Raw genomic sequence first — 26778 nt, forward strand, 5'->3', positions numbered from 1 at the left:
CTCCTTTTTGTGAAACAATTCTGTGTTTGTGTCTCCCACACACAGAATAAAATGCTGGGCAAGAAAAATTCCTGTGAATTTCCTGAGCACAATATTTATTCTTATTGCTTCATTTTCTATTCATGAATTCTATTTTGCAGCCCTACACAAAGGCAATTACCGTTTGCCTCTTTTCTATGTAGCTCTCTTTGAACACACAGATCTTCTTAAAGCTGGAGGACCTGGCAGAGGAAGATCCAGGAAGGCACTGACCATTCTCTGCCCCTCACCTGACAGCATGATACAGCAGCCATGCCAAATGATGGCCATGTTTTGGGATTTCTCTGCTGGGTGTCACTGAACAGCTGTGGGGGGAGCTTGAGTGGGGACAGAGGCCTTGGAGGTCAGACAGAGAGAGTGGAAAATGTTAATGGGAGGAAGAGGGGGAGAAAAGAGGAATTTAATATTGGAAGAGTGTCTAGCAGTGATGCTGGAGAATGGCAAAGTCTGGTGTAGGTTCTTAGACCACTGCAGGATGAAACTGAGCTCTGCCAGGCTGTTTTGGGGAGGAACTGGGGTATGGGAACAAGAACAAGCAAAAAAGTTAAATGAGGAAAGCCCAGGATAGACTCTGATAGAAGATTGTAGGATTGTAGGTCTGATCAGAGAAGAGCATGTCAAAAAGGCTATGAACACACGAGAGCACAGCTTTTCTACAGTGCACGAAAGGAGTGTGTTATTCCCAAATCTTAGTGTTTTTCTACAGGTAGCAAATGTTAAAAAAACCCCTGGTAAATTGTAAGTCATGTTCTTCTCTACTGCTTGTCCAAACAAAAGGTGTCAGCCAGCTGCTGCTGCCAGCTAGTTTAGAAACTGAGGCTTTTTTATACACAGGAATGTTCCAAGCTTGCTGATGTCTCATTGAAGTGTAACCACAAATCTACATGAAATTACATAAAATACATATAATAAGTGCATTTAGAGCCTAAAATCAATTGCTATAGAGTCAGGAAATTTCAAAATTAACGGGCTATGTATATTGTGTTGTCCTTTCAGGGCTCTCCCTCCATCCCAAAATATCATCTTTTTTCAAGGCAGATAAAGGACCTGCTTTAGACATGAATCAGGACTGTATGGTGATGTGGTCATTGTCACTAAACATGGAGAATGGGATGGAGGAGTGTGGAAGAGAAAGGAGATATTATAAAAGGACCGATACTACCTTCAGATTAGTTCTGACAATGTGTTCCTAAAACTTTTAGATGGGCTGCTAATTGTATGTTCCTGTTTTTGGGGTATCCTGATTTGAGAACCAGCTGCCCCATTTGCTGTGGGAGATAAGGTCCAAGTTAGCTATACTTTGAACATGAAGACTGTGTAATGATCAATACTCTGAAGGATCTGTGCTTCACACCAAACACCTATACTTAATGAAGTCTTCAATGTTTCAGGTATTATCAGAGGAATATATGCCTCACCTCAGGGGCATTCATCAGGTACTGCATTGATGAGCTCCACAGGGAAAAAAAAAAGTTATAAAGAGACTTTGAAGGAATCGGTCATTCAGTATTCAGAGCAGAGTTTTTATAGTTCTAACAGTAAATAAGGCATAAATCCATGCATTGCAAGGCAAGGATTAAAAGAAAGATTAAATAACTTATGGTTCAGTGAGCGCTGTTTATTCTGTGCCAGGGTTTGAGGCAGGGCTCTAGTGGAAAAATAACATCCAGTCACAAAATTAAAGATTGACTAAATGTACATGGGCAACTGGGATTTATGCATTGTCTAAGGACATGTATCATGATATTACATGCTTCATTCTTCAGTTCAAGATTCTGTGTTGTTTGAAGTTGAGTATAATTAATCATTCATGAGGAAGGGAAATACAGATGTGTATAAGAGGAGCATGAATCTTTCTTTCTTACTGAAAGGAAGATGTACATCTGAATGAACCAAGGCTTTCTGCCTCGTAGTCTGCACCTCTGTACTGTACCTGCTGACATTGTAGAGACACCTGAGTTTAGTCTCCTGCACACAGGGCTCTTGCCTCTGGACTTTGCCAGGGGTACCACTTTGCATACTTTATTTTTGGTTTTTACCTATGTGGGATATATATGAATAATATTTAGTAGCTTTTCTTCTGTAGCCATGATTGCCTAGAAGCTAGGCAAGAAAAAGTTTACAAGTAAAGGTAATGTATTTTATTAGAACAAGTGATGTAGTTAGAAAAAAAATGAGGTGACTTTGAAGTACTGAAAAGACTGTAAAATTGACTTACTGATATACAGGCTTTGGAGTCTGAAATGGGGTATCCTGACCCCACCTTCAATTTTGTAGGTGTTTTATGTCCCCATAATCATGATGGTTTAGGGTAAATTTCCTAAACTATAAAAACATTAGTGGATGGGATAGAAGAACATTTAAAATGAAGACAGGTATATAAAGTGGAGTCATTTTTCTGCTCTGACCTATAATTTTTATTACTTTTGGAGCAGAATAGAAATAGACCATTAGCATTCCTGAAGTTCTCTTATTTTCCATGAAGACATTGATGCATTTCACTCTGCTGCCATGAGAAATCTTCTGCTAGCCAGCCTCTGCTTAACACAGTGAGCAACATACACCTGGGAGCAGCAGACTCTGTAACTTTCTTCAAAATTTCCTGTGTCTTAGTTTAGATTGCAGAGCCAGAGGATCAACAAAGGTCTTGCTTCTCAAAGCCTTTCCAATGCAGAAGTGCAGACCTCTTTGTAAAACTTCTGCTTTCACAGGAAATTTTGCATTTTCAGATAAAAGCTCACAAATGACCTAATGAAATAATTCATAGCTATTAATTTTTTTTTCGGGCAGAATACCATGCCAGCACTCACGAGAACAAAGCATCTACTTTGTGTCTCACACTGGCTGCCAAGCAGATTTCAGTGAGACATCCAGAATGTTTTACCAATGTTTTAATTGAAGAGGATAGAGTGAGTTAAAAATAAGGCACACATTTTTGTGTCTTACATTCTTTTCTATTTTCTTTCTTTCTTTCCTTCAGAAGTTACTAGGTGAGAGTTATTGTGAGAGGTCAGTGAACCCAGAACAGCTGAACTTGTGTTATGACAATATCCAGATTTGACAAAAATCTTTGTTTAGTAACTTTCTCCCTCTGTATGTTATTTTTCAGTACAGTACAGTAGTGGTGTGAGGCCAGTTATTTTTTCTGGGTACAAGGTGAATTTGAGAGTCAAGATGTAGTCTGTGCTGAATGAACAAACTCTGAAATTAGAAATCAGTGCTAGCTGGGCTTTTTACTGCTAGGTTCATGCTTTAATCCTTAACAAATCTACCCTTTAGTTCCCATCCATGTCAGAGGATGAATTATAAATAGATATTTCTTCGGTATTGTTATTCTTCATGCAAATGGGTATTTCAGTACAAGGCAGATGGCACAGATTATTTTATATTCCTAATGCATGTATCTCTAGGAGAGCCACACCTCAGTGCTGATGCTGGCTGCATGGATTATGCATTCTCAGGAGACCAACATGTTTGGAATATATTCTTCTGCACTTTCCCCTGTTGTCTCACGTTTGGCTATTATAGAAGCACTCGCAAATGGAAGGCTTGTTATTGATTTCTGTGGAGATGTTAATAATTTCTGTGTTACTCTGCATTGGAGTGACAGTAACTGATGTACAAAATTTGACATCTTAATTATTCCGTGATGGAAAACAGGGACAAGAACCTGAGACACAGCAACCTATTACCTCTGGATCTGTGGATTCAAAGCAGCCTTAGGTCACAAGTGAAATGAGTGAGGCTGTCTCAGTATAGTCTTTATGGATGTTTGTTTGCTTCTCAAAGACACTAGATGTGTCTTCAATGTGTCTGGAGCAGATGGAAGCAGAAATCCTGAAATAAAAAAAAAAAAGTTTTATTTTCAGTATTTCTAGTCAAGCTGAAATTGCAAGTTTTAGAAGCCTCAGGAGATGAGAACCCTCCAGAGCTATTGCATCAAAATATGCACCCCAAATGTTGTTATTTATTCAATCAAAAAGAGAGGTCCAAGGGTTTTGGTGTTTGCCCATTGGTCCCATCCAGTAGGCATAGCTTCAGTTCCCAGCAGCTGCAGCTTTATGCAGTGTTCCTGTGAGCTGGAAATCTCAAGTGAGAAAACAAGGACACACATGCACCACAGGTCATTTGCAGATATTTAACAGTGAGCTCCAAAAATCTGATCCGTAGCCACTGACCATCATTACAACAGCGAATGCAGTTCCTTTAGTCATAGGTAAATATCAGGCTGTTGCTGTCTTTGTTTCCAGCTGTATGTAGTCATCATCCATAACCTTTAGCATAGGGGAGACACTCTTCAAGACAATGTCATTTCCCAAATAACCATCCAGCTGACTTTACACCTCGGAGCTAAAGGTCTCTTTAAAAATTATATATTGTGTGTTTCTGACTACAGGATTAGATGACCACCTCAAAAGTATTATATATGCATCATTATTCTGTTAAAATTCATATTCTCAGTCTAGTCACACACAGCCCCACAATAAGGCATCAGCATTTCAAAAGCTATCTGAGGCTGAACAATAGAGTAAATGGCAAGAACAGAAAATTTGATTTCTGCCTCAGTGAAAGAAAAGATCTAATAGGAAAGAACAATTGTGTGAAGTCTGAAGGCTTGATTGGTTTGTATTTTACCAGCATCATCCAAAATTGACTTCAGTGGCTTAACTGTTACTAATATTGAGTTACCCAATGCCCTATAAGGCAACAAAAAAATTTTGTTCTGTAATCTTATCCAGTACCCTCTTGTCCTCCAGAGCTGGGCCAGGGTTTGTCTCTCTGTTGGCAATGGTAGTAATGGAGAAGGACTGAGCTGAAAAGGAGTCAGAAAAGGGAAAGTGGGAAAAGAAGTTTGAATTGTAGTCCAGGATCTTTCAGCATGCTCAGCTGCACAACGTAGTGCAGACCCGAGGGAAAAAAGTAATTAGGATTCTATTAAAAAGAGGAGAAAATATCTTGCCAAGACCCAAGTTACATCATGATGGCCAAAGCGAAACCTTGCTGGCTAATGTAGCCTTAATTCACTTTATTTTGCAGAGACAGCAAGCTGACCATGTTGCTCCGAGAGTCCTTGGGGAACATGAACTGCCGCACCACGATGATCGCTCACATTTCAGCTGCCGCGGGCAACTACGCGGAGACGCTCTCCACCATCCAGATTGCCTCAAGGGTCCTCAGGATGAAGAAAAAGAAAACTAAGGTAAGACCATAGGTAACTCCCTTCTAATAGTGATGGAGGAAGGAGGAAGAAGGGTCCTTAACTGGGTAAAGCAGCGAGTAACCAAATCAGTAATCAGTTACAAAGTGTATGGGATGTATGTACCCAGTCCTAGGCAAGTGTCAGAGTGCAATATTAGAGAGGTAAATGCTTCAGCTTCAGAGACACAGGAGTAAGTTTGGACACATCTGTTGTAGCAGGTTTGTAAGCTGACTTTGTTTAGTAATATAACTGTCAGAGAGCATTTTTTTTCCTTTATACTCTTAGTGCTAAATGAAATAATAAGGAGTAAAACTGCTGTAGAGTTAAAGAAAATTTGGATTAATTAAGAATTAGATTCTCAATGCTTCTCAGAGGAAGCAGAAGCAAAATAAAGGGCAGAACTACTGTGTCCAAGGCCAGCATTGACCAACTTTTTATTCCTATTGCTTCTAAATATGGGTGAAAGATTTTCCAAGTAGAGTGAAGATGGACTATATCCATTTTCACGTTAGAGAATTCTGGTTGCTTCCGTGCAACTTATGGTGTGAATTGGGCAGAATGAATGAATGTTATGCATTTAATTTTAATTGGCAGATTGACAAAAGCTTTTTTTGCCAATTGATTGAAGAGACACAAATGAAAGGTTCAGTCCACACACCATCAGAACACTATGTCTCCAGAAACCTCTGAGTGCACATTATACAATTCCCCACACTGGTGGTATGGGATCATATGTAATCAGTTTTCTTGTTCTTCTTCAAATACACAAATGTACATGCACGCACAAAATCAGCAAAGCCTTTGCCAAATACCTGATTTCTTTGGCCAGGCTCAGTTAAGGGAGGTATCTTAATCCATATTTTTAGTACATTTTTTTTAAGTCTTGTGATTTTGAGTGGGACTCAGAGCTGGGACCTTAGGTTCTCCATTGAACATAGCTATGGGTTTGCTCCAGGGCTGTGGATAAGCAGCTTCAGAGCTTTGTACCTTAGTTTAGAGATCTCCCAGTTCATATGTGACCATGAATTTTTGTGTATGCAGTTTGTGCAAGGAGAAGCTTGCAATGCTGAAATGTCATAGACACTCTCTCTCTCTCTCTCGCATGTTGCAGTACACATCAAGTTCTTCTGGAGGAGAGAGCTCTTGTGAGGAGGGCCGGATGCGGAGGCCAACCCAGCTGAGACCTTTCCATTCTAGAAACACTGTGGACCCAGACTTCCCTATTTTGCATTTATCAAGTGATCCTGATTATTCATCCAGCAGTGAGCAGTCGTGTGACACGGTGATTTATGTTGGCCCCAATGGCACTGCCCTCTCTGACAAGGAACTGACAGATAACGAGGGTCCCCCTGACTTTGTTCCCATAGTTCCTGCTCTGCAAAAGACCAAAAATGAGGGCAGGTTGGAGGAAGTTAGTGAATCAGGGCCCAGCACATCTGAAAGAGACTGCCTGAAGTGCAACACCTTTGCAGAGCTCCAGGAGAGACTGGATTGCATTGATGGCAGTGAAGAGACCGACAAATTTCCCTTTGAAGAGATGCCTGCTCAATTTAGTTCAGACCAGATGTCTAAGTGTGCTGTCTCAAGCCAGCTGGCAGAGCTTAGCCACTTACCAGAGTCAGATAAGGAAGATACGATGCCAGAATGTCAGCATCCTGATAGAGAAGCCAAGGAAAATACAAACACAACACCCAGCAAAACTAGGAGAAATCACTCCCCTGTTCCTTCTGGAGCTCTTACCAATCTTTCAACTCCTTCTTCTCCCAGGAGTGTAACAGGCAGCTCTAGTAAAGAGCTTAACTCTTGTCAGTTAGCACACAGCACCAGCTTGCAGAGCAGCAGAGAAGGGCTCAACACCTCTGGATTTGTGGAAGGCAAACCTCGGCCAATGGGTTCCCCCCGGCTTGGCATTGCAAGCCTTTCAAAGACATCTGAGTATAAGCCACCAACTTCTCCTTCCCAGAGGTGCAAGGTCTACACACAGAAAGGAGTCCTGCCCAGCTCCACTCCCCCACCAGCTCCCCTGAGTAAGGATGCCACCATGACATCTACTGAATCTTTATTACAGCCAGAAATCCGGACCCCACCTGTAGGTATGAGCCCTCAGATTATGAAAAAGTCAGTGTCGTCCAACAATGGGGATTTTGAAGAGACCGTTCTCAATGAAGATGGGCAACAAAGCATTTCTCCAGAATCCAAGAAAGAGATTCTGAGCACAACCATGGTGACTGTGCAGCAGCCATTGGAGCTGAACGGAGAGGATGAGCTTGTGTTCACCCTTGTGGAAGAGCTGACCATTAGTGGTGTCCTTGACAATGGGCGCCCGACCAGTATCATCAGTTTTAACAGTGACTGCTCCGTGCAGGCTTTGGCCTCTGGCTCTAGGCCAGTCAGTATTATCAGCAGTATCTCTGAAGATCTTGAGTGTTACTCCAGTGCAGCTCCTGTGTCTGAAGTCAGCATCACACAGTTCCTTCCTCTTCCAAAGCTGAGTCTGGATGACAAACCCCAAGACGATGGCAGCAGGCGCTCATCCATCAGCTCGTGGCTGAGCGAAATGAGCACGGGCAGTGACGGTGAACAGTCGTGCCACAGCTTCATAGCCCAGGCGTGCTATGGGCATGGGGAAGCTATGGCAGAGCCCCCTGTCTCTGAGTTTGCAAGCACCATACAAAGTGCCAGCATGATTTGTGTAAGTGACAAACAGAAGTCAGTGACTGACAACATGCTTATAATGTCAGAAATGGGGGAGGAAGCTTTCAGCAAAGTGCCACCCATCAAAGGCTGTAAAATATCAGCTCTAGGCAAAACTACTGTCACAATCAAAAACACAGCAAGTCTCAGCAGCTGTGAGGGCTACATCCCAATGAAGACGAACATTACCGTGTATCCATGTATTGCTGTTAATTCCTTCAAAGCTCAAGACACTGATGATGCTGTACCAGCTGTGACTGCAGACCCAAAGGCTGTTCATCCCCATGATGGGAAAGAATCCATTGCTAAAAAGGTTATCAAATTTGAAGACCCTTGGTTGAAGAGAGAAGAAGATGTTAAAAAGGACAGCTCTGGGAGCAGTGATGGGCCAAGGCCTGATACAGTCATGGTTTCAGCCAAGCCTGAGCACAACACAAAACAGTCCTCCATGGACAGGTTTAGCACCAGCAGTGGGGACACCTCTACTTCCCCAGGATCTGACAGTCTAAAAAGGATTGTGGATGGATGTGAGGTGGCAGCATCCAGCTCTGCAACCCAAAGCCCTGTTCATTCCAGTGATGGCTTGAAGAATTGTAGCCTCCCTCGAGGGCTCCCAAAGGCAAGCAAGGTGGAGGAATCTGACAGTCATCTCCATCCCACTTTTACTGACAGCAGTGGAGTCAATTCTCCCGCCCTCCCCCAGTTTTCTAGGGCTAGTCTTGACAAGAAAATGGCCTCTCCCAAACACTGCATACTCACTCGTCCCAAAGGGACCCCTCCTCTACCACCTGTGAGAAAGTCAAGCTTGGATCAGAAGAATAGAGCCAGCCCCCAGCACAGTGCAGCCAACAGCACCACGAGCAGTCCCTCCAGCCAGCCTGTGTCCTTCCTGGCCAGCTTCCCCGAGGAGCAGAATGCCAAACTAAAAGGCCCTGGCATAGACAGCAGCATCAACAACAGCAGCAGCAAGCTCTTCAGTGCCAAACTGGAGCAGCTTGCCAGCAGGACCAACTCCCTAGGGAGGTCCACAGGAAGCCACTATGAGTGTTTGTCGCTGGAAAGAGCAGAAAGTCTGTCCTCTGTGAGCTCCAAAATGAGCCCTGGCAGAGACACCACCATGCCTAGGGCTGGAAGGAGCCTCAGCCGCAGTGCCATGTCCTCACCCACCAACTCGGGCCTCTCCCAGTCGGCAGGTGCTTCCCCAAAAGCCAGCCAGTCCAAGATCTCTGCTGTCAGCAAGCTCCTGCTGGCAAGTCCCAAGGCCCGCAGCCTCTCTGCCTCTGCCACCAAAACACTCAGCTTCTCCACCAAGTCTCTGCCTCAGTCCGTGGGGCAGAGCTCCAGTTTGCCTCCAAGTGGGAAGAACATGTCCTGGTCAATGCAGTCCCTCAGCAGAAGCCGGGGCTCCAGCCTTGCTTCCAAATTGCCCCTTCGAGCTGTCAATGGGCGGATTTCAGAGCTGCTCCAAGGGAGCACCAGTGCCAGAGGCGTTCAGCTGCCGGGAAGCCTGGAGACAGAGGAGCGTGGGGGCCTTCCTGGAGATGAGAAGCCAGCTGTTCACATGCTGCCTTCCCCCTACAGCAAGATCACCCCTCCTCGGAAACCGCACCGCTGCAGCAGCGGCCATGGCAGCGACAACAGCAGCGTCCTGAGCGGGGAGCTGCCTCCTGCCATGGGGAAAACAGCCCTCTTCTACCACAGCGGGGGCAGCAGTGGCTACGAGAGCATGATGAGGGACAGCGAGGCGACGGGCAGCGCCTCCTCAGCACAGGACTCCATGAGTGAGAACAGCAGCTCTGCCAGCGGCAGGTGCCGCAGCCTCAAAACCCCAAAGAAACGACTGAATGCAGGTAAGCGTGTGGTGGTGGGAAAGAGGGACGCAGACCAAAGCAGAATAGTACTCAGGGGTAGGCTGGCCCTAAGGGTGAGCTAGTTAAATACCAGTTCCACCTCTTAGCTGAGAAGCAAGGGCATGGTAAGCATCCAAGGCTCTGCCTTTTTTCCTTTTGGTACATTCACTAATCCTGTGTGGTTGTATTGCCTTTGCTGTGGAGTCTCTTACTGACCTCTTTCACTTCGGTTTGCTTCCAATGAACAAAAACTTAGTTTTGCTAGTGACAGCAACATTCAATATTTATTTATACAAATATATTTCTGATTTGATTCCAGAAAGGTGCCTTAAATGCATGTTTCACCAGCCCAAGACCAGAGTCTTGCTGAATGGCTGTATCTCTTGTGAGCCTGCTTCTGCTCCTTGTGTGCCCAAAGGTCCATCTGAAACCATTGTTGAGTTCCTTCTCCCCACATAGGAGATGGAGTAAAAATGTGTCCATGCCCCTTGAAAGATGTTATCCTGTATCTGAGACTCTTGCCTTTTAAGTTGTGGCTCCTTTTCCCAGAAATTTATTGATAATAAATAATAGGTAATATTAAGAACAATATATGGGAACTACTGCACTGAAGCACTTTCAAATCTGGAACTTTTTTGTGATCATGGAATGGATTGGGAAGACTTCATCTTTGTTCAGACATAATCCCCAGTAGCCTCACACTACATCAGGACTTTTAAATTAGATAGCAAGATCTTCCTGGGTCATATCAAGAGTCTGTGCAGGTCCCTCTTGCCACGAGAGCAAGTTTCATAAAGTTGCAGAACAGGGATGGGGACCATTCATGAACTGGTCAGTTCACATTTTTCCCGGGTACTGTTTTCCCAGCTTGTAGTGCAAGTCCTGACTAATCTACTTCTGAAAAAAATTCAGGTTGACATCGGACCTGGTGGCACAGGTATGTGGAATATCAGTAGCTACTTATTCTACAGTAGCTGGGTCTTTCTAAATTGTGTTTTTCTCATAGTGTTCCTAATTCACCAGCCATTCCACTTGCTGGGTTACTCACCTCTGGAATTAATTTCCAGTGAACAGAGTAATGCATAACTCTCCCTTTCTTTATGCTCTTGACTGTGGTAGCAGAAAGAACATGTGCAGCACAGATGTAAATGCAATAGATTCTGCTATTAAAACAGCATCCATAAATGCAGGGCTGATTGTACCTGTTCAGAAGATGCATCTGAAAGTGATCATTCTGCATAATGCAAGCCCAGACCAAATGACTGAATATTATTTCTGAAAGTAACTTTGCATCTTCTTGGAAAATCTCTTTTCCTAGCCTTTCACTTAAATGGTAATAAATTGATTTTCCTCTTTCTGAAGAGCTCTGCCTCTAAAAACCCCTTTCAAATATGAACTGTTTAATGACAACTTGTAAGGAAGAGAAGGATGATTTCTGTCTTGTGAAAAAGGAAAACAAAGCTGTCCACAGAGATGGCATTTGTGGTTGTAAACTGACAACTTGATTGTGTCTCGTGGAGAAGCTGCCAATCTAATATGGACTTTTTCCACAGGTCATTTAGATGGAAAAGTTTATCAATTTCTGGGAAAAAAACAGGCAGCTGTGCAGATGAGGGAACAGATTAGATCCCAGAGAATTTTCCCCTTAGTCCCCCAAGGGACATATTTTACAAAAAAACTCTGAGAAAGCCTCAGGCACAGCCTCTGGATTCCTTAGACTCCAGAGTTCATCCCCAAACTGAATCACTAGAGGATCAATATTTTTTTACTCTGATGCTCACAAAACTGCTATTGTTTCGTTTCACTTCTCTCTGCTTTGATAGCACATTGGAGGCTGGACAAGGCTGGCAATACGAGTGACAAAAGCATTGTCTTTGTGGTGTTCTAATTACAGACAAGCTTCATGTGTGTGTGTTGTATTTTATATCAGGGTTGCATTTTGGGTCACAGCTTTGGCTTTCGATAACCCCTGTGCAGGACTAAACATTGCGTCAGTAGTCATGAAAAGGGAGTTGTGAAGGAGAGATCTGTTTGAGACTCAGGTTTAAGATTATTTCTGTAGCAGTCTGGAGGACACACCAGGAAAGAAGCGGCCTTGAGCCTACCTGGTAGAACATTGACACTGGTTTGTCATACAGTGCAGGTATGCAAAATTATCAAGTGATGAGGTAAGTATGAACCTTTCATTAGCAGGGAACATGAGGAGTCCTAGCTTTGCTGCTTTTTTACTGCTGTGTAACATGTGACCTGTCTTTTTCCCCAAATACACCTTTTTTTGGCTGGCCAAGAAATTAATCTCTCTATTCTAATTGCTGGTGTGAGGTGGTTCCTCTCTCCTTAGTCAGCAACATTGCAATTATCTGCCTAATGATGGACATGAATCTCTGGGGTGGAGGGTTTTCAGTGAAGGGCCTGTCTGTGTCCTTGGAAATTGCCTGCCCCAGTGGACTCAGCATAGCCTGGCACATTGACCTCCCTTAAAGTAATTTACAAAGCTTCTCTCTTAATTCAGCATGTCACCTGATGTGGAGAGATTCTCAGTGTATCATCTCTGATAGTTTACTTTTGAAAGTGATTCCCTATGTCAGCAAGTAATTCCTGTATTGTTTGGTATGACTTGTTTATAAGTGCAACCAGGGGTTTTATGGAAATTAAAAACTCAATTTTTACCACCATGCCTATTTCTAGCAGAAAACCACTGCCCAGAAATTAATCAGGCTTCACATTCATATAACCCAGCTCCTGTTTGCATTTGGTCTGGCAGCAGTGAAATCATAATTCTGTTTTGATGTGTTTGATAATAGTATAATTTTTCACATGTCAGCAGATTTATTATGGCATAAAACCAGGATTATTACTTCAATGCAGGAGAACGTGAAGGAGGAGTTAAGGTATAAGGGAGAATAGAGCTGTTTGCAAATGTATTTTTATTGCATAAAGAAAAAATGAGAAGTTTTGTAATCTTTCATCATCTGTAGCATCTCCTTTCTTAGAGTGTGTTATCTCTTAAGGAACACTTTTTAATGAAAAACTAGCACACAAAGGTTCTGAGATCTTAAAAGACAGATATTATTTTAATACAAAGTGTCAAGAGCATTGGACCTTTCCTGATTTGCGGTCACAGATCCACTGTGCTGTAATGGATATGGCACTATAGATATGCTCATTTCAGGTCAGGCAACCTTGTCCACTTTATTTATGATTATTATTAACAGAAATGCTGGCTGTCAGACACGATCAACATGAATCAGCCCAAGGCCCCTGTAAAAGGAGCTATAAAGAGTCTTTAAGAGAATCACCAGAAGATCTCACAATTACTTTTGAAGTTCTGACACATTGGAGAGACATCATTTTTCCTTGAGATTAAGATCTTGTCTTTCAGTGCTCTTAAGTGCATTATTTGTATGTGTAGATGCTTCTGCCCTGAATGTCATACATGAAGCATCAGACCTACCCTGACAGCTTTTGAAGGATAAAGCTAGTTCATATCCTTCACTGTTAGCCTTAGGTTAATTTCTGGGCTCTGCCTGGGTACCTGTACAGTTCACAGACAGTGCAGTACAAAATTGTATGTGTATAAAATTAGAAGAAAATAATAATAAAAATAATTCCTTTTGCATTCTGGTACCTATTGAAAAATCATGTGCTTGCCTCATAAGGCACATAACACTTTCCCCTGCTAACCTATGCATTTAATAAATATTCCCATTTTTCCAATATCCAACATTGGTTCTGTAACATCATGTCAGCATACATTGGCCCAAAGTGACTGTTTGTGGCAGAAACAAAGCTCTTTAGCCCTGATCTATGGTTGTACATTTCAAAGCTTTGTATTGTTTCTCTTTAATCCACACTGTGGTGTAACTATTACTCCAGACCCCATTTTAAGATGAAGAAATGAAGGTAGAGAGTGTTACTGAGTTGCCTGATGCCCTCAGCCTACTGAGAGCCAGATCCAGGGTTGAATTACAGGCACCCTCGACTCCTAACCTCAACCACAACTGATTTTGCCATACATCCTCCTCTGCCCTTGCTGAGCAATGGAAAACAGAGTTCCACTTGCTATTTTCTTTTTCTGGCAGGCCCTTCTTCCTTCTTTGCCTGAAATCATCTGTACAACTATGTTGTACTTTGATTTTTGTGTTCGCTACCTTAGCCCTTCCCTGTAAGAAACAATTGGCATCTCAGCCATATTTCTTTCTCTGGCTCCAGCTTCCTCTCTCTTGGATAAGCAGTGCTGTCTTGAGCACACTGACGTGTTAGGGCATAGTTTGTACAGTTATAAGTTGCAGCACTTATTATTTTTAACTCCTCAGAAATTCCGAGTGTGGTGGCCCAGTGCCTCCCCATGGAAAGGCAGTGATAAGGGTGCTTTTATGGTACATAGTCCTGTATGTGCTCAGGAAGTGCGTTCTGGTTGAACTTTAGTTTTACCAAAGCTCTATTTGTATCCCAGGGGTGCAACAGATATGAGAGGGAGGCAGCCAGGGCAGCAAATTAGGGCTTGCAAGATCTGTGCTGTATTCTCTGGTGTGCTGCTGGTTCGCTGTATCACCTTGGGCAACTCGTGTAATTTCTGAGTTCTCTTGTTACCAGCTCATAAAAGTAGATAATGCCGATAGAAAAAAAAAATGTAATAGCAAGGTCCTTGGATCAAAAGAGTTATCTACCTCCCTTTTGCTCTTCTGGTTTGATTTTTAGCATCTTTTTCTTTTACTGAGTTTGGATGTATGTGGGCATTGCTTTAAAATAATTCTCAATGCCAAACATGACTGGATGATTTCAAAGATGGAGCCTTGGTGTTAATTTTGGACCTCACCCACTATGAGGTAGTAGCAAAGGAAGAGTCCAGGCTCTAATAAGTTTTACCCAGTAAAGCCAACTCCTGTTTGCATTTTCATGGTATGTGCATAACTGTATTTTTTCCAGAGTTTTCTGCCCTCTTCTACATATATTTACAGGTTTCTGTCCTTTACAGTGTTTCAGTAGTCTCTGTAAGGAAACGTCCTTCCCTGAGAGAAACAGAACAGGAGAGGTTCTGAGATCATTCATCATAAACAAGGCATTTTATGGAGATGACACTGGTCTTCCTGGAGCAGTTTTCTTTCCTGTTCCCTATGAGATAGGGTTGGATACCTGAGAAAGTCCCCATCCCATGTAGCATTGAGTTAGACCTACAGGCTTCAGTCTGTCACTTCTGCAGCCCTCTGTTGAGATAGGACAGACTTCCCCTCTACACTCAAAGGGAGTGTATCCCTTTGATTCCTCTAGTTTTGAGGCTTTTTGGAGCTGAGTCTGAGCTTGGAGCTTTGCTGGTGCTGGGGCTTCTGCCAGCAGCAGAGTGAAACACTGAGGGCAGTGATCTGTGGCCCAAGCAGGGCTGGGGCAGCAGCAGGTGAGCAGCAGCCATGGGGTGCTGGTGGGGACCCCTGCCTCTCAGCTGGTGTGCACAGGCCCTCTCCTGGGACTGGGGCATGAGAAAAAGATGTGAGACAGAAGAAGGCAGCTCAAAGACACCAGACTTTGGGCATAAAGTCCTTCTCAGTAAAGCACTTCCCAGTTGGGTCAGTCAGGGCCACTGGTACTTAATATTTTCCTGAATGTTAAGTATCAGTGAACATCAGAGAACAAAAATCTAAGAGATATTATTGAAAGTCAGGCCAAGTAGAAACAAGACTGGAGGAAAATTAAGGTTTCCAAAGGTTGGATTCCGGAAGTTTAAAGCTATGGCCTGAGCTGGAGCTGCATATCTCAGAATCTGGAGACCCTTGCTTTTGTCAGTCCAGGATAAGATTTGGGTGTGTGTATGTGTTTGGGCACATGCCTTTCATCTTCTTTGCATGGGGAACTGTCTGACTACAGATAATTAAAGATTCCTGCTGCAGCATTTGATGACATTCATAGTAAAGTTTCATGACTCCTTGCAGCTCTTTCTTGGTACTAACTTTCAACACCAAAGAACAGCAAATTGCTACATCATTTTAAACACTTTAATAAAAAGACAGACTGTTAAGGCATGACTAATTATCTGCAATTGGCCTCCTTTTTCCTCATGCTCATGTGCTCTGGGTTTCACTGATGGGATGATTTTAAAGATGGAGATTTAGAGGTTCCTGGAAAACCCTGAAAACTCTATGTTTGAACATATTTACTCTCTGGAAGCACTTAGCTCCTTCTGTGAAAGTAGCAGAAAAAGCCAGAGGCTGAATCTACGGACTGTAAATTATGAAAGTCTGTCTCCTACCAATATTGCAAAGCATCACATTTTGAAACATGGCCAAAATGATAATGACGAAACAAAACACCAACAAAGAGAGTCTGAGCTTTTCTTGTTGAATCCAAATGAAAAGGAATTTGGTTCATGTTTAGACTGCCTAAGGCACAGTGTGGGGAGCTGAAAATTGCCCTTTGTATCAGAAAGCTGTAGGGCACCTCCAGCATTTCTACTTTAACTTGCTTACAAGTGATGGTAGCTAATTGATATCCTGTACTGTACTTTTACCATGACAAAGGATGTTTAGAATTATATGAGTAAATGCTGTTTGCATGCAGGTGACCACTTCATGCATGTGACTTGCTGACTGGACAGCCCTGGGGCGGCTAGAGGGAGGGGAAATGCAGGCTTCAGCTCCAATTTTTTTTTTTTTTTTGTTCATTAAAACAACAGCATTGATTTTCCCAGGTCAAAGCCAGGCCATTTCATGCAGCAAATCTGTGTTGAAAGGGATCAGAGTAATCATTTTTTACACGCTTGACTACTGCATGCCAGCACTGAGCTTTCAGCCACATGAACATAGGAATGATTTAATAGAGGAAGTGGCAGCAGGCTGTTGTGCACGGTGAAGGCTCCATGCAACATGCATGACTGACTCGCACACCATTAGGCTGGGTGTAAATAAAACCTGCTCCTGACACTGCCACAGAATTGGCTCACTGGAATGCCTCCACCACTGTCCTGGTGGGAGCTAATGTTCTGGCTTTAGAGCCCTTCCCCCTCCAGCCTCTGCCTTTGCTGTCCAAGTGACTGGAGCAGCTCTTCAATGCAGTACCATAGTAATAATAACCAGCTTCTTAAATAATGCCACAATGCTGACAAATGCCTGTTGAACCAAAATCCAGCCTGAAGAGAGAGAAATGTTTAGAAGAGACTCTGGTTGGGTTTTTTTTGCTAGGAATTGTGGGTGATGTGCATCTTCCCTGGAGCATCTCCCAGATTACTTGTCAACCTGCCATGCTGCAGGAGGGCTGCTTTCTGATCTGGTTTCAGCAGTGCTCATTCACCAGCTCTAAACTGCCCTGAAAAGCTCCTTTAAAAATATGACGGTAATTCAGAAAGCAAGGTTAAGAAATGAACTGGATAGATAGAAATGAACTGTGTTGATAGAAAATAATTAGAAGTTGGATGTACATCAGCGTATTCCTTATACCAGTACAGAAACAACATATCTAGTATAGGTGTGGATGGAATATTATAAACAAGCATTGCTTTATTCCAATAAGTAGGAAGCAAGTGATTTCTTGCCTCAAGTGTCCTCGTACTTCTTACCGATTCACAACAGTGGGCTTGCATAACAGTCAATACAGAATGTGGCCTGAATTATTTTACAGTGAGATGGACATAGAAAATTTTCTTCTGAATGATGGATCCTCTCAGTGTATCCTATTTCAGGTATTTGGATGTAACATGATCCTTTCTGTGCAATCTGTGTAATCTGAGTTGTGAGGATGAGTGATTGCTGTTCAGATTTTCTGGCAATATAGACCTTGGTTCTTTGGTGTTTGGAGTACTGACCTCAACATGGGAACCCTAAATACTATTGACGAAATCCCCACATCATCAGAGGGGCATTCCACTTGAAAACACTGGCAATGACTTCCCCTTCAGGAGGGGTGCTGTACACACTGTATGAAAATCCATGGAGTGAATAGCTGTGTGCTCTACACTGGCAATAAAATGAGCTAGGAGGAAGGAGGTCAAAGGAAAGGGGAGGAGTTGGTTCAGTCATGGACAATTGACCATAAGTGCAGATCCCACTAGGAAATAAGAATAAGAGGCAAAGTCAGCATCACATTTTAGACTCAAACAGAGCAGGATCCCTGTTGTCAGACAGTGAGGAGCAGCAGAGGAAATAGGATAGATAATCTCTGCTAGTAAGAGAAGTTTGACGCTACAACTGACAGCGGTGCTATTGCTGTTGGAGCCAGAGAAGGAATAGCTTAGGGGTACTGCTCGAATTAGCCAGATCTGGTTCTTATAATTTCCTTGGACTGTCTGGTGAGAAACACCAAAATGCTGAGCAACAGGCTCTGTACAGAAAGGCAATTTTGCATCTCATAACATTAAATGCTGTGGGAAATAGCTTTGGCTCCACATCCTGCCTTGGAGCACACAATATAACTTCTGAAATGTTGTTGTATCAAGTTACAGTTTCATTTTCTGTTTGAAACACCTTGAAATTTCTAGGACGGCAGTTGTTTTGCATCCCATTTGGATGTACTGCTTTGAAGAGATATGCATCACCCTGTTTTTCATTAAGAATTTTGTACTTGAAGTTTTTGCCTTTACCTTTTTCACAGAAAAGATGCTCAATCTGGAATGTGTACTTGGAAAAAGCCTAAGGGGAACACTCCAAAATATACAGAACTTAAGCAAAACCAGACTTTTTTAGAGCTTTTGCCCTGGTCAAAACATACTTTTATGAGCACACATCCTTTTGCAGTTTGGCAATTTTGCTGGTCAAGGTCAGTGTGCCTTTTTATCCTCAAAGTTACCCTCACATACCTTGGTCTGTATTTTTCATACCTTAAGGCTCCCCTGGGCTTGCTTTTGCTGAAATATGTTGTAGCTTCAGTGCCACACTTCAGTCAGATCTACTTTCACACTGCATGCCCTCATTGCTGTGCTACTCTCTTTATATTAAACTTAACCTGGCAAAACCTTACCCTATAGCTTTAAGGTAGAGCAATAGATCTGTTGCAAAAGTAAATCTTATATCCTGTGTATTTTCATGGCTATTTCACAGTCTGGTTATTCATACTCAAACTAGGTTCAAGAGGGGTTATTCTAAAAGTGGATAAATTCAAACTAAGTGAAAAACATATCCTTCAGGGCATTCAGCAAATGACATTTTGCTTTGCATACTTCGTGGTCATAAATGAACGTGAAGTTATTTTACCCTGGGTTCATCTTACTGTGTTTCTTTCAAATTGATTTTTGGTATAAATTTCATTTTTGAATGGAGGAATGAATTATATTTACATGGTGGGAGGGTCAGCCAGTTTGCCAAGGTGCAGAGGGGGGGCAGAGGAGGCGCAGAGGTGGGAGGGTGCTGAGATCTGCTCCTGGATCTGTTGAGCTCCCTGGATTCCCACTTTCTTCATAAGGCATACATAGGGAATAGAGGAGTAGTGTGCTCTAATTCCCACAAAGCATATTATTTATTATAGAGTCAAAATTTATGAGATCCTAACTCTGTCAAGTGTACCAAATAAATTTGGGACTTCAGATGGATATTTGCTATATGAATGGAAAACAACATTAATTTTAAAAATTTAATTGTTGCGTATTGTTAGGGTTGAGGAAGCTGTCAGTGCTTTGTGATATTCACCCCAAAGCTCTGCTTAGGCTGTATCTCCTTACTGATCCCAATTAACATAAAATAAGATAAAAAACAGAGACTAAATGGAGTGGTCAGTGTCAGGAGCCTCCTGTCAAATGGCACCATTATTTTCTGTACCTGGGCTAATAAGCAGCCTATTAATCAGTGCATGTTTAGAACAAACTAGATCCACTTTTACCTTACTGGAAAGAGGAAGAAGATATTTCATTTTAATTTCTCCTCAAAGCACTCTAGGCCTCAGATAAATCATCGTGAGTCAGCATTCAAGGTGCAGATAAACAGACATCTCTCTTTTTCTTTCTCCTGTGTCTCACACAGCTGTACCCCCTGGAAGCCCCATGCAGGTCACCTGTGTCCCAGAGGAGTCCTTGGCAGAATGTGGCAAGGAGGCTGTGTAGGCAGCTCTGCCCTGCTGCATTGCTCCCGTGCACCATGAGCTGCAGCCTGTCCTATTGTCATAACTCCCAGGCAGCCCAGACACGAGCTCTGGCTAGAAAAACACAATGAGTTAATGTCTCCTGCCACTGCTGCACTCTCAGCTGCCCCTCTCCCAAGGGCCAAGGGCTGTTAAAGGAAGCCTCGGGTTGGAGCCCTCCTTCTACACCACAGGCTTCTGCTTCCCATTGAGCCAAATGGATATGAAAGGGAACAAAATGCAAAAAAATTTACTATCATTCCTCTACTTCTTACCCCAGCAATCTGTTTTGCTTTGCTCAAAGTAGAACCCTTATGCTGTTCTTGTGGCAAGGTGCATTGGAGCCATCCACCTGCATTTCTAGAGAGTCTTGGACCTGGACTTTGGCTGGAGACAGAGTTTTTTCCAGTGGAGTGGTTTAAAAGTGCTTCATTACACAAGAAGGTGGTTTTGACAGCCACAGTGGGGAAAAGAGGAAGAAAATCAAACATCACAGAAAAAGGCACTGAGTCGTAATCCAGCCATGCATGGAGATCTGGTCAGAAGGAATTTCCAGTCTGCTCAGTTGCTTCCTTGAAATGCTAGAGCTAGTCTAAAGGTATGCCAGGAAAGGAGATGTGACCATTACTGTGGGGCAGAAAGAAAAAATAATTAACAGCACTAAAGAAAAAATAATTAACAGCACTGGGTGCATTAAACAGAAGGTCAGATCTGATGCTTATTGATACCGCTGGCTCTAAAAGCTGTCAAACATCAAAGAGATTGTATTTATACTCAGACAAAATTTGACAGACTGCTTCTGTAAGACACCATGGACAAAAGCCTCAAATGTATTAAAAAACTTATTTAATGCCCGAATCCTTTGATCTTGAGTGACACTAGGATGATACTCATTGCCCTTCCCATCTAAGCAAGTGGAGGACTTGTTTCCCAGGAAGAGCTGAGCCTATTTCAGGATCTCTCCCTACTTGAAATAAAATTGAATAGCCCACAATGTGCTCTCACCTCCCTTCAAGTATGCAGCTGTTCCCAGCATTTGGTTACCTTTCCCTACACTGCTGACAGGAGTCACCCTTAGAATCACAGTTTGTTGGGGTCTTCCCAAACTGTCTGTCTTCTTGTTGTCAGTTTTTGACTATTGTAATGGGTCAAGTCTTGCTTTTCCTTTTATCAAGATCTGTCTCTTCTCTTGATCAGGCAGTTTAATCTAGAGATTAACTGAAATGCATTCAAGGTAAGGGAATGCTGACATTGTCTTCCAGTGACTGGTACCAGAGAACTAAAATAACTCCTGCTTGCTGGTATTTGTAAGGCTTCATTTGTTCTGGCAGGAGTTTTTTTGCTGGGCTGCAGTTTAAGCAATAAACACAGCTATGATAAGTGCCATAGGATGGCAATCTCAGGTTGTTTGGTATAGAGGGGCCTTGTAGAGCTCCCTGTCTACCCAGAACTCTGTCAATCAGCTCTGTCTGTGCTCTCTTTTTCCTGCATTGGGTTATCTCAGATGTATCTAAATAAAATCTCTGTAGACTAGGCTTTCCAATGAACCATTCTCATCCATTTTAAAGCTAGAATTTACAGGTTAATTACTTGTCTCTAACACAGACCTACTGGTTTCTAGCACAGATTATTGTACTCAGAAGTCATAGGATAAGATGTGAATAGTTCTCAAAGTCAGCACAGAAGCAGACTCCCATGAATGAAACTAGGCAATACTTTCTTACTTGAAAATCCAAAAATTAGGCAATCAGTAGATGTTTTGGGGTTTTTCTAGCTTTTATTGAAGCACCAAGTTTACAGACATGTTGAAACTATTAACATTCATGTCTCAATAAATGTAATGTGGGAAATTCCTATAAATTATTTTATCTTATTTTTAAAATAAAATCTGCATGATCATTCATCATCTCTTCCCTGCTGGCTGGCAACACTTATGTAGTTGCAGCCAAGAAAGCCAGTTAATAGTTTCACTCAAACTTGCTGGCTCCGGCTTTTGTTTTTGGCTTCTCCCATCCTTTTTATTCCTGCTGTGTCTTAGGGAAAACCCTGTGTCAGCTACAAAACTTTTAGAGTTGTTTGTTTCTTTTTTTTTCCAACCAAGCCATTGCTTTGATTTTACTAAACTAAGCAAGAAAATGCAACTTGTTAATTTTTTTTTGTTGTTGTTGGGGTTTTTTTCTGGTTTTTTTTTTTTTTTTTTCTCCAAACAAACCATACTAGGGACGTACATTTTTTTCCTCCTTGCTCTCCTGTAGGCCCTGACTTGGCATGTTATGTGGCAGGTACTTTGCAGAGGCTGGCTAGTGCTTGTCCCTTGACTGTAAGGTTCAGTAGCAGTAAAGAACTAGGAAAGTTAGGCTGGACCAGTTCCATCCTGCTGGCTTGGGTCCTTCATTGGCTTGCCTGTATGTGCTGAGACCTAATCAATGGGGAGCAGACACAGGCTCTGCCAGCTTCAGGGGATGTGTGCCCTCTGAGTGCCAGATCCTGGAGTCAGGCACCGAGGAGCACTGAGGTGTCGGCGATGGAGAGAGATGGGGAGACTGACTGGGTGATCAGAATCCAATTTTATTGTGGGATACAAGTACTTATATACTATTTCAGGGAGACTAGTAATGTGTACTACAATGATTAGGTTAAAATCACATACACAAACTTATGCATATAACAACATCTTTTGCTTGCAGCGTTTAATAGGATTTTCTTTTCTGGTAAACCTGTTTGATTTAATCTTCTTGCAATCTAGGTCTAATTTTCAAAGTTCCATTTGCTTTTGCCAAGGCATCCTGTGATCAAAACTCTCTATGTTAACCAGGTCCAAAGTCGATCATCTGTCTTGTGTCCCCCAACATTCCAACACTGAGAGTGTCACTCATGGTGGGTGGGCACTGCACATTGCAGCTCCAGCTCCCGTGGCCTCCTTGGGTTCTCCCTCTATTTTCTTCTGTGTCTGAGAGGGCCAGACATACATCACTTGTAGACTTCTCTGCAAAGGCAAGGAGAAGGAGTAGCTGTGCTAACATGCAGCGGCACTTTCTCCATTGGCAGGTTCCCAGAGGAGGAGGCTCATTCCGGCTCTATCCCTTGACACCGCCTCCCCAGCAAGGAAGCCAGCCAGCAGCCCCGGGGTGCGCTGGGTGGATGGGCCGCTGCGGAGCGGGCAGAGGGGGCTGGGGGAGCCCTTTGAGATCAAAGTCTATGAGATAGATGACGTGGAGAGGCTCCAGCGACGGCGAGGTGGGGACAGCAAGGTGAGTGCCATCCGTGCAATCTCCTGGTGGGCCTAAATTGCAAAGGTCAGCACTTAAAACATACGATTGGGAGGATTATCTGAGGTTGAGTATTTTAGAGTAATGATGGATTATAGACTTCATTATTATTTTAAGGCATTTTTCCTACCTAGCCTCTGACACTTGTTGAAGCTGTTTGTGATGTTTGGAGAAACTTGTTGGAGTGAGGTTTCCACTGGACTTCACCCACCGCAGATTTGTTTACAGAGGAGATTGTGAAATAGTGTTGAGATCTTCACACAGGCTTGGATGAGGATAGTTGTGTTATTGGAATTGTTTCCACACTAGGGAGGGTAGCACAGTCCTCAGATGGTTTCATTTGCTGCACGTCTTTGTGGCTGCCACCCCTCAGAAGTCATGTGAGGCCAGGCTGGCTGTCTCCAGCACTGTACCTCATGCTGTTACTGTGGTCCAGAGCTTTACAGAAAATATATCTTCTTTATTAATGACTATGAATTGCTAGAGCTTTTCATAACATACTCCCTTTGTTTAAGGATGTTTCAAATTTGATATTGCTACCAGTTCTCTTATTTTAAAATATGACTAATGCATTATTTATGCACCAAGCACAGGGGTGTATTTAGGCTTTCAATACATCAAGCAATGGATTTTCTACTCCCAAGAGCTTAGATTTTCTTAGCCAAACTCTGGTGAAAAAAAAGAAATGTTTTCCTACAGTTAATCTAATTTCAAGATGCTGCCTGGTATTAATTATTATGGTTTATTATTAACTACCATTACAAAGTCTCCAAAGCTCACTGATGGAAAACATGAAAACCAAACAAAAGCAATAAAAATAAAGCAGATGATGGATGATTTCATGCAGTGATTCATAAGCTTCCAGAATAAACGGCTCATTGTCAGTATTATTGATTGGAAGATCATTTCACTGAATGGACCTAGGCATTTCTTCTCCTCTTCACCTATTCTTTCCCTGCTTCTTTTTCCTGGCTGGCAGGAGGTGATATGTTTCAATGCCAAGCTGAAAATCCTGGAGCATCGCCAGCAGAGAATCGCTGAGGTCAAGGCCAAGTATGAGTGGTTAATGAGAGAACTGGAGGTGACCAAACAGTACCTGATGCTGGATCCTAATAAGTGGCTCAGTGAATGTAAGAGCATTGTTTTATTTCCTGAACTTATAGGTTTCCTTTGGTTTATTTAACAGGGGGGATGGAAGGAAGCAGAAATGTCTGGTAAGAGTGAGATGTAAGCTACTGTTTGTAAACTAAAATGAACCAACACAGGACCTTAGGGCAAGCTTTAGATTGACTGTCTTTCTAGAACCAGTTTCTATAACTCTTATTAAATGTTAACAGTAGAACTGAACAATCCTTTTTGCCTGAGAGCTGAAGGTTGAAATGGTACAGTATTCTAGTGGAGGATGTTGCCATTGGTAGATTAACGTTCACGCGTTTCAGTCCACAGCTCCTGAAAATGAGATTTTTTCTTTTGGCCTCAGATCACTCAAACATATGAGCAATATTATAAATCTGCTCTTCTACCACAAAATAACACTGTGGAGCAAACATGTCCCTTGGCAGCAGTGGGCTTACATGAAATGAAATGAAATTTGGCCCATTTTTTATAACTATGGATGTGTAAAGTTCAGAGAGCTTAAAGGGCATTCACAGTCAAATGAAGAAGGACCTCATCACCTCTGAAGAAAAAACCATAAAGAGTACTGCAGTACTTATACAACAGTTTTTAGTATTAGCAAGCAGATAAGTTCATAAAAAAGAGTTTTAGAAAAAAAACCACAATGTGCAAAAGTTTATTTAGGATAATTGCAAGTGGCAAAAGGAGGCTGGCTGGTGTATTTCCTAACCCTTCCTTTAACAGCTGCTTTAAGTTGACACCAGATTGATCCATTCTGCAAAACAACCACAGTATAGATTTCAGGAATGCTATAAAGGAAGAGAGTTAAAAGGACAGTTTTAAAGAGAGAGAGAATTTGCTATGCTGTCCCCTTACTGTGTGATGCCTTTGTTTCTAATTCCAATGTGGTAAGTGCAGAAAGCCTGGAGGGTTGCAGAGACATCAGGAATGAGATATGATGGGCAGTGCTGGCTCAGACAATGACACTTGGCTTCCATGGAAGCTGCTGGGCACTTGTGTTGGAGGGATTGATGTGTGTGCCTTCCCTTGCCTTGCTGGGAATCACATGGAATAGGGAGAGGTCTGAGGAACAAGGACCCTAGAGGTTTGTTATAAATGCAAGTTCTGAATTCAGCAAAGGGCTTGCCCTCCCAGAAAAGAGCAGCTATTTAAAGCTCTTGCTGGTCAGCAGAATGTGTGAGAAAGTACATTCAACATATTAGTATTCAATATATGCTGGAGGATGATGGAGCATGGCAAAGGCATCTGCAGTTCTGGTGAGGATGGCCGAACAGATTGATCCAGAAAGCATCCAATGCAACTTAAGAGTATTTTTCACTGTGGGCTAGCTGCTGTGTCATTTTAATAGTCATTAAACCAAAAAGGCAACTTTCAAAGACAATGGCAAGCCAGAGGTGATGTTGTATATAGTACTGATGAGTTTGAAGACTTGAATTAGCTCTGACTCTCCCACCAGTCATCACTAAGTATGGTCTACTTTTCCTATCTGTGTGTTTTCTTTCTCACAGTTGATCTGGAGCAGGTATTTGAGCTGGATTCTCTGGAATACCTGGAAGCCCTGGAATGTGTGACTGAGCGTTTGGAGAACCGTGTCAACTTCTGCAAGGCCCATCTCATGATGATCACCTGTTTTGACGTCACCTCCAGACGCAGATAAAGGATGAACCTCAAGAGAATTTCAATGCACATCTCTGCCATCCTCCTTTTCCCTTCCAAACAGCATCCCAAAGACAAAAGAATGAGGATGAAGGTTGGAGTCAAGTCTCAGCTGTGTGTATGAGAGATTTGCTATACTACATAGAGGAGTAGTATTAAAAAAACAAACAGAACAAGCATGGAAAATGGAGATAGAAGGTTGTTGATACTCTTAGCCTAAAAGAGCACTTTGTGGAACCTTTTAAGGACATGTCTGTAAATAAGAACTGCTGGCAGAAGACACTTCTTTCCCTGCATTAGCTGAGGAAGGAGGAAAGGTGGTTGTGGGACTTCCATTGAGAGGTTCATTAAAAGAAAACCTATCCAGAAAAACTGTTCAAGTGCCTTGCAAATCTTTGTTATCCAAACATTTATGTTCATACTTTATTGTGTACAGATGGTGCTAGTCAAGAAAAGAAAAAGGAAAAAAAAAAAAACAAATACACTTTTGAAATGTATTTACAGCTTGTTTTTCTCTTGGTGTTTTCTCCTATTTCAGACTTGCTGTTTCTAAGTAACTTGTGTTTGTAGAGATATTTCCTAATCAGTACAACATATGAATAAATGTTAACTGTCTTTTCTTGTTACCAGAGTAAGGCCACTCAAAGAGAAATTCAGCTTTCCCAGATGACACAAACATATTTCTAGCAGAGAATAAGGTTTGTTTAAATGCTGTTCTGTACTCTCTTATATGCTGGAGAACACCATCATTTTCCCAGCCTGTTTTGCAGTGTATGAGAGAAGTGACATTACTGTGAAGTAAATATCTTTTCAATTTGATCCAACCCCCATAACTTGTTTTCTTGTTCATATATGTTTTGCTTTGTACTGGCTGGAGTTATGAATGAGGAGGTACTTT

General features: G+C 42.4%; 1 protein-coding gene across 1 annotated transcript in view; it reads left to right on the top strand.

The window, feature by feature from the left end:
* The window catches only part of KIF26B (kinesin family member 26B), a 268000-nt gene extending 241623 nt beyond the window's left edge, over positions 1 to 26377 (top strand). Inside the window, exons 11-15 of the mRNA XM_059468318.1 lie at positions 5077 to 5239; positions 6351 to 9783; positions 22867 to 23069; positions 24067 to 24217; positions 25733 to 26377. Coding sequence (XP_059324301.1) covers positions 5077 to 5239; positions 6351 to 9783; positions 22867 to 23069; positions 24067 to 24217; positions 25733 to 25881 — 4099 coding nt within the window. The 3' untranslated portion in view covers positions 25882 to 26377. The remainder of the gene's footprint in view (positions 1 to 5076; positions 5240 to 6350; positions 9784 to 22866; positions 23070 to 24066; positions 24218 to 25732) is intronic.
* Positions 26378 to 26778: the final 401 nt, after the last annotated feature.

Source organism: Ammospiza nelsoni, chromosome 3, assembly GCF_027579445.1.
Source record: "Ammospiza nelsoni isolate bAmmNel1 chromosome 3, bAmmNel1.pri, whole genome shotgun sequence".
Taxonomy (NCBI): Eukaryota; Metazoa; Chordata; class Aves; order Passeriformes; family Passerellidae; genus Ammospiza; species Ammospiza nelsoni.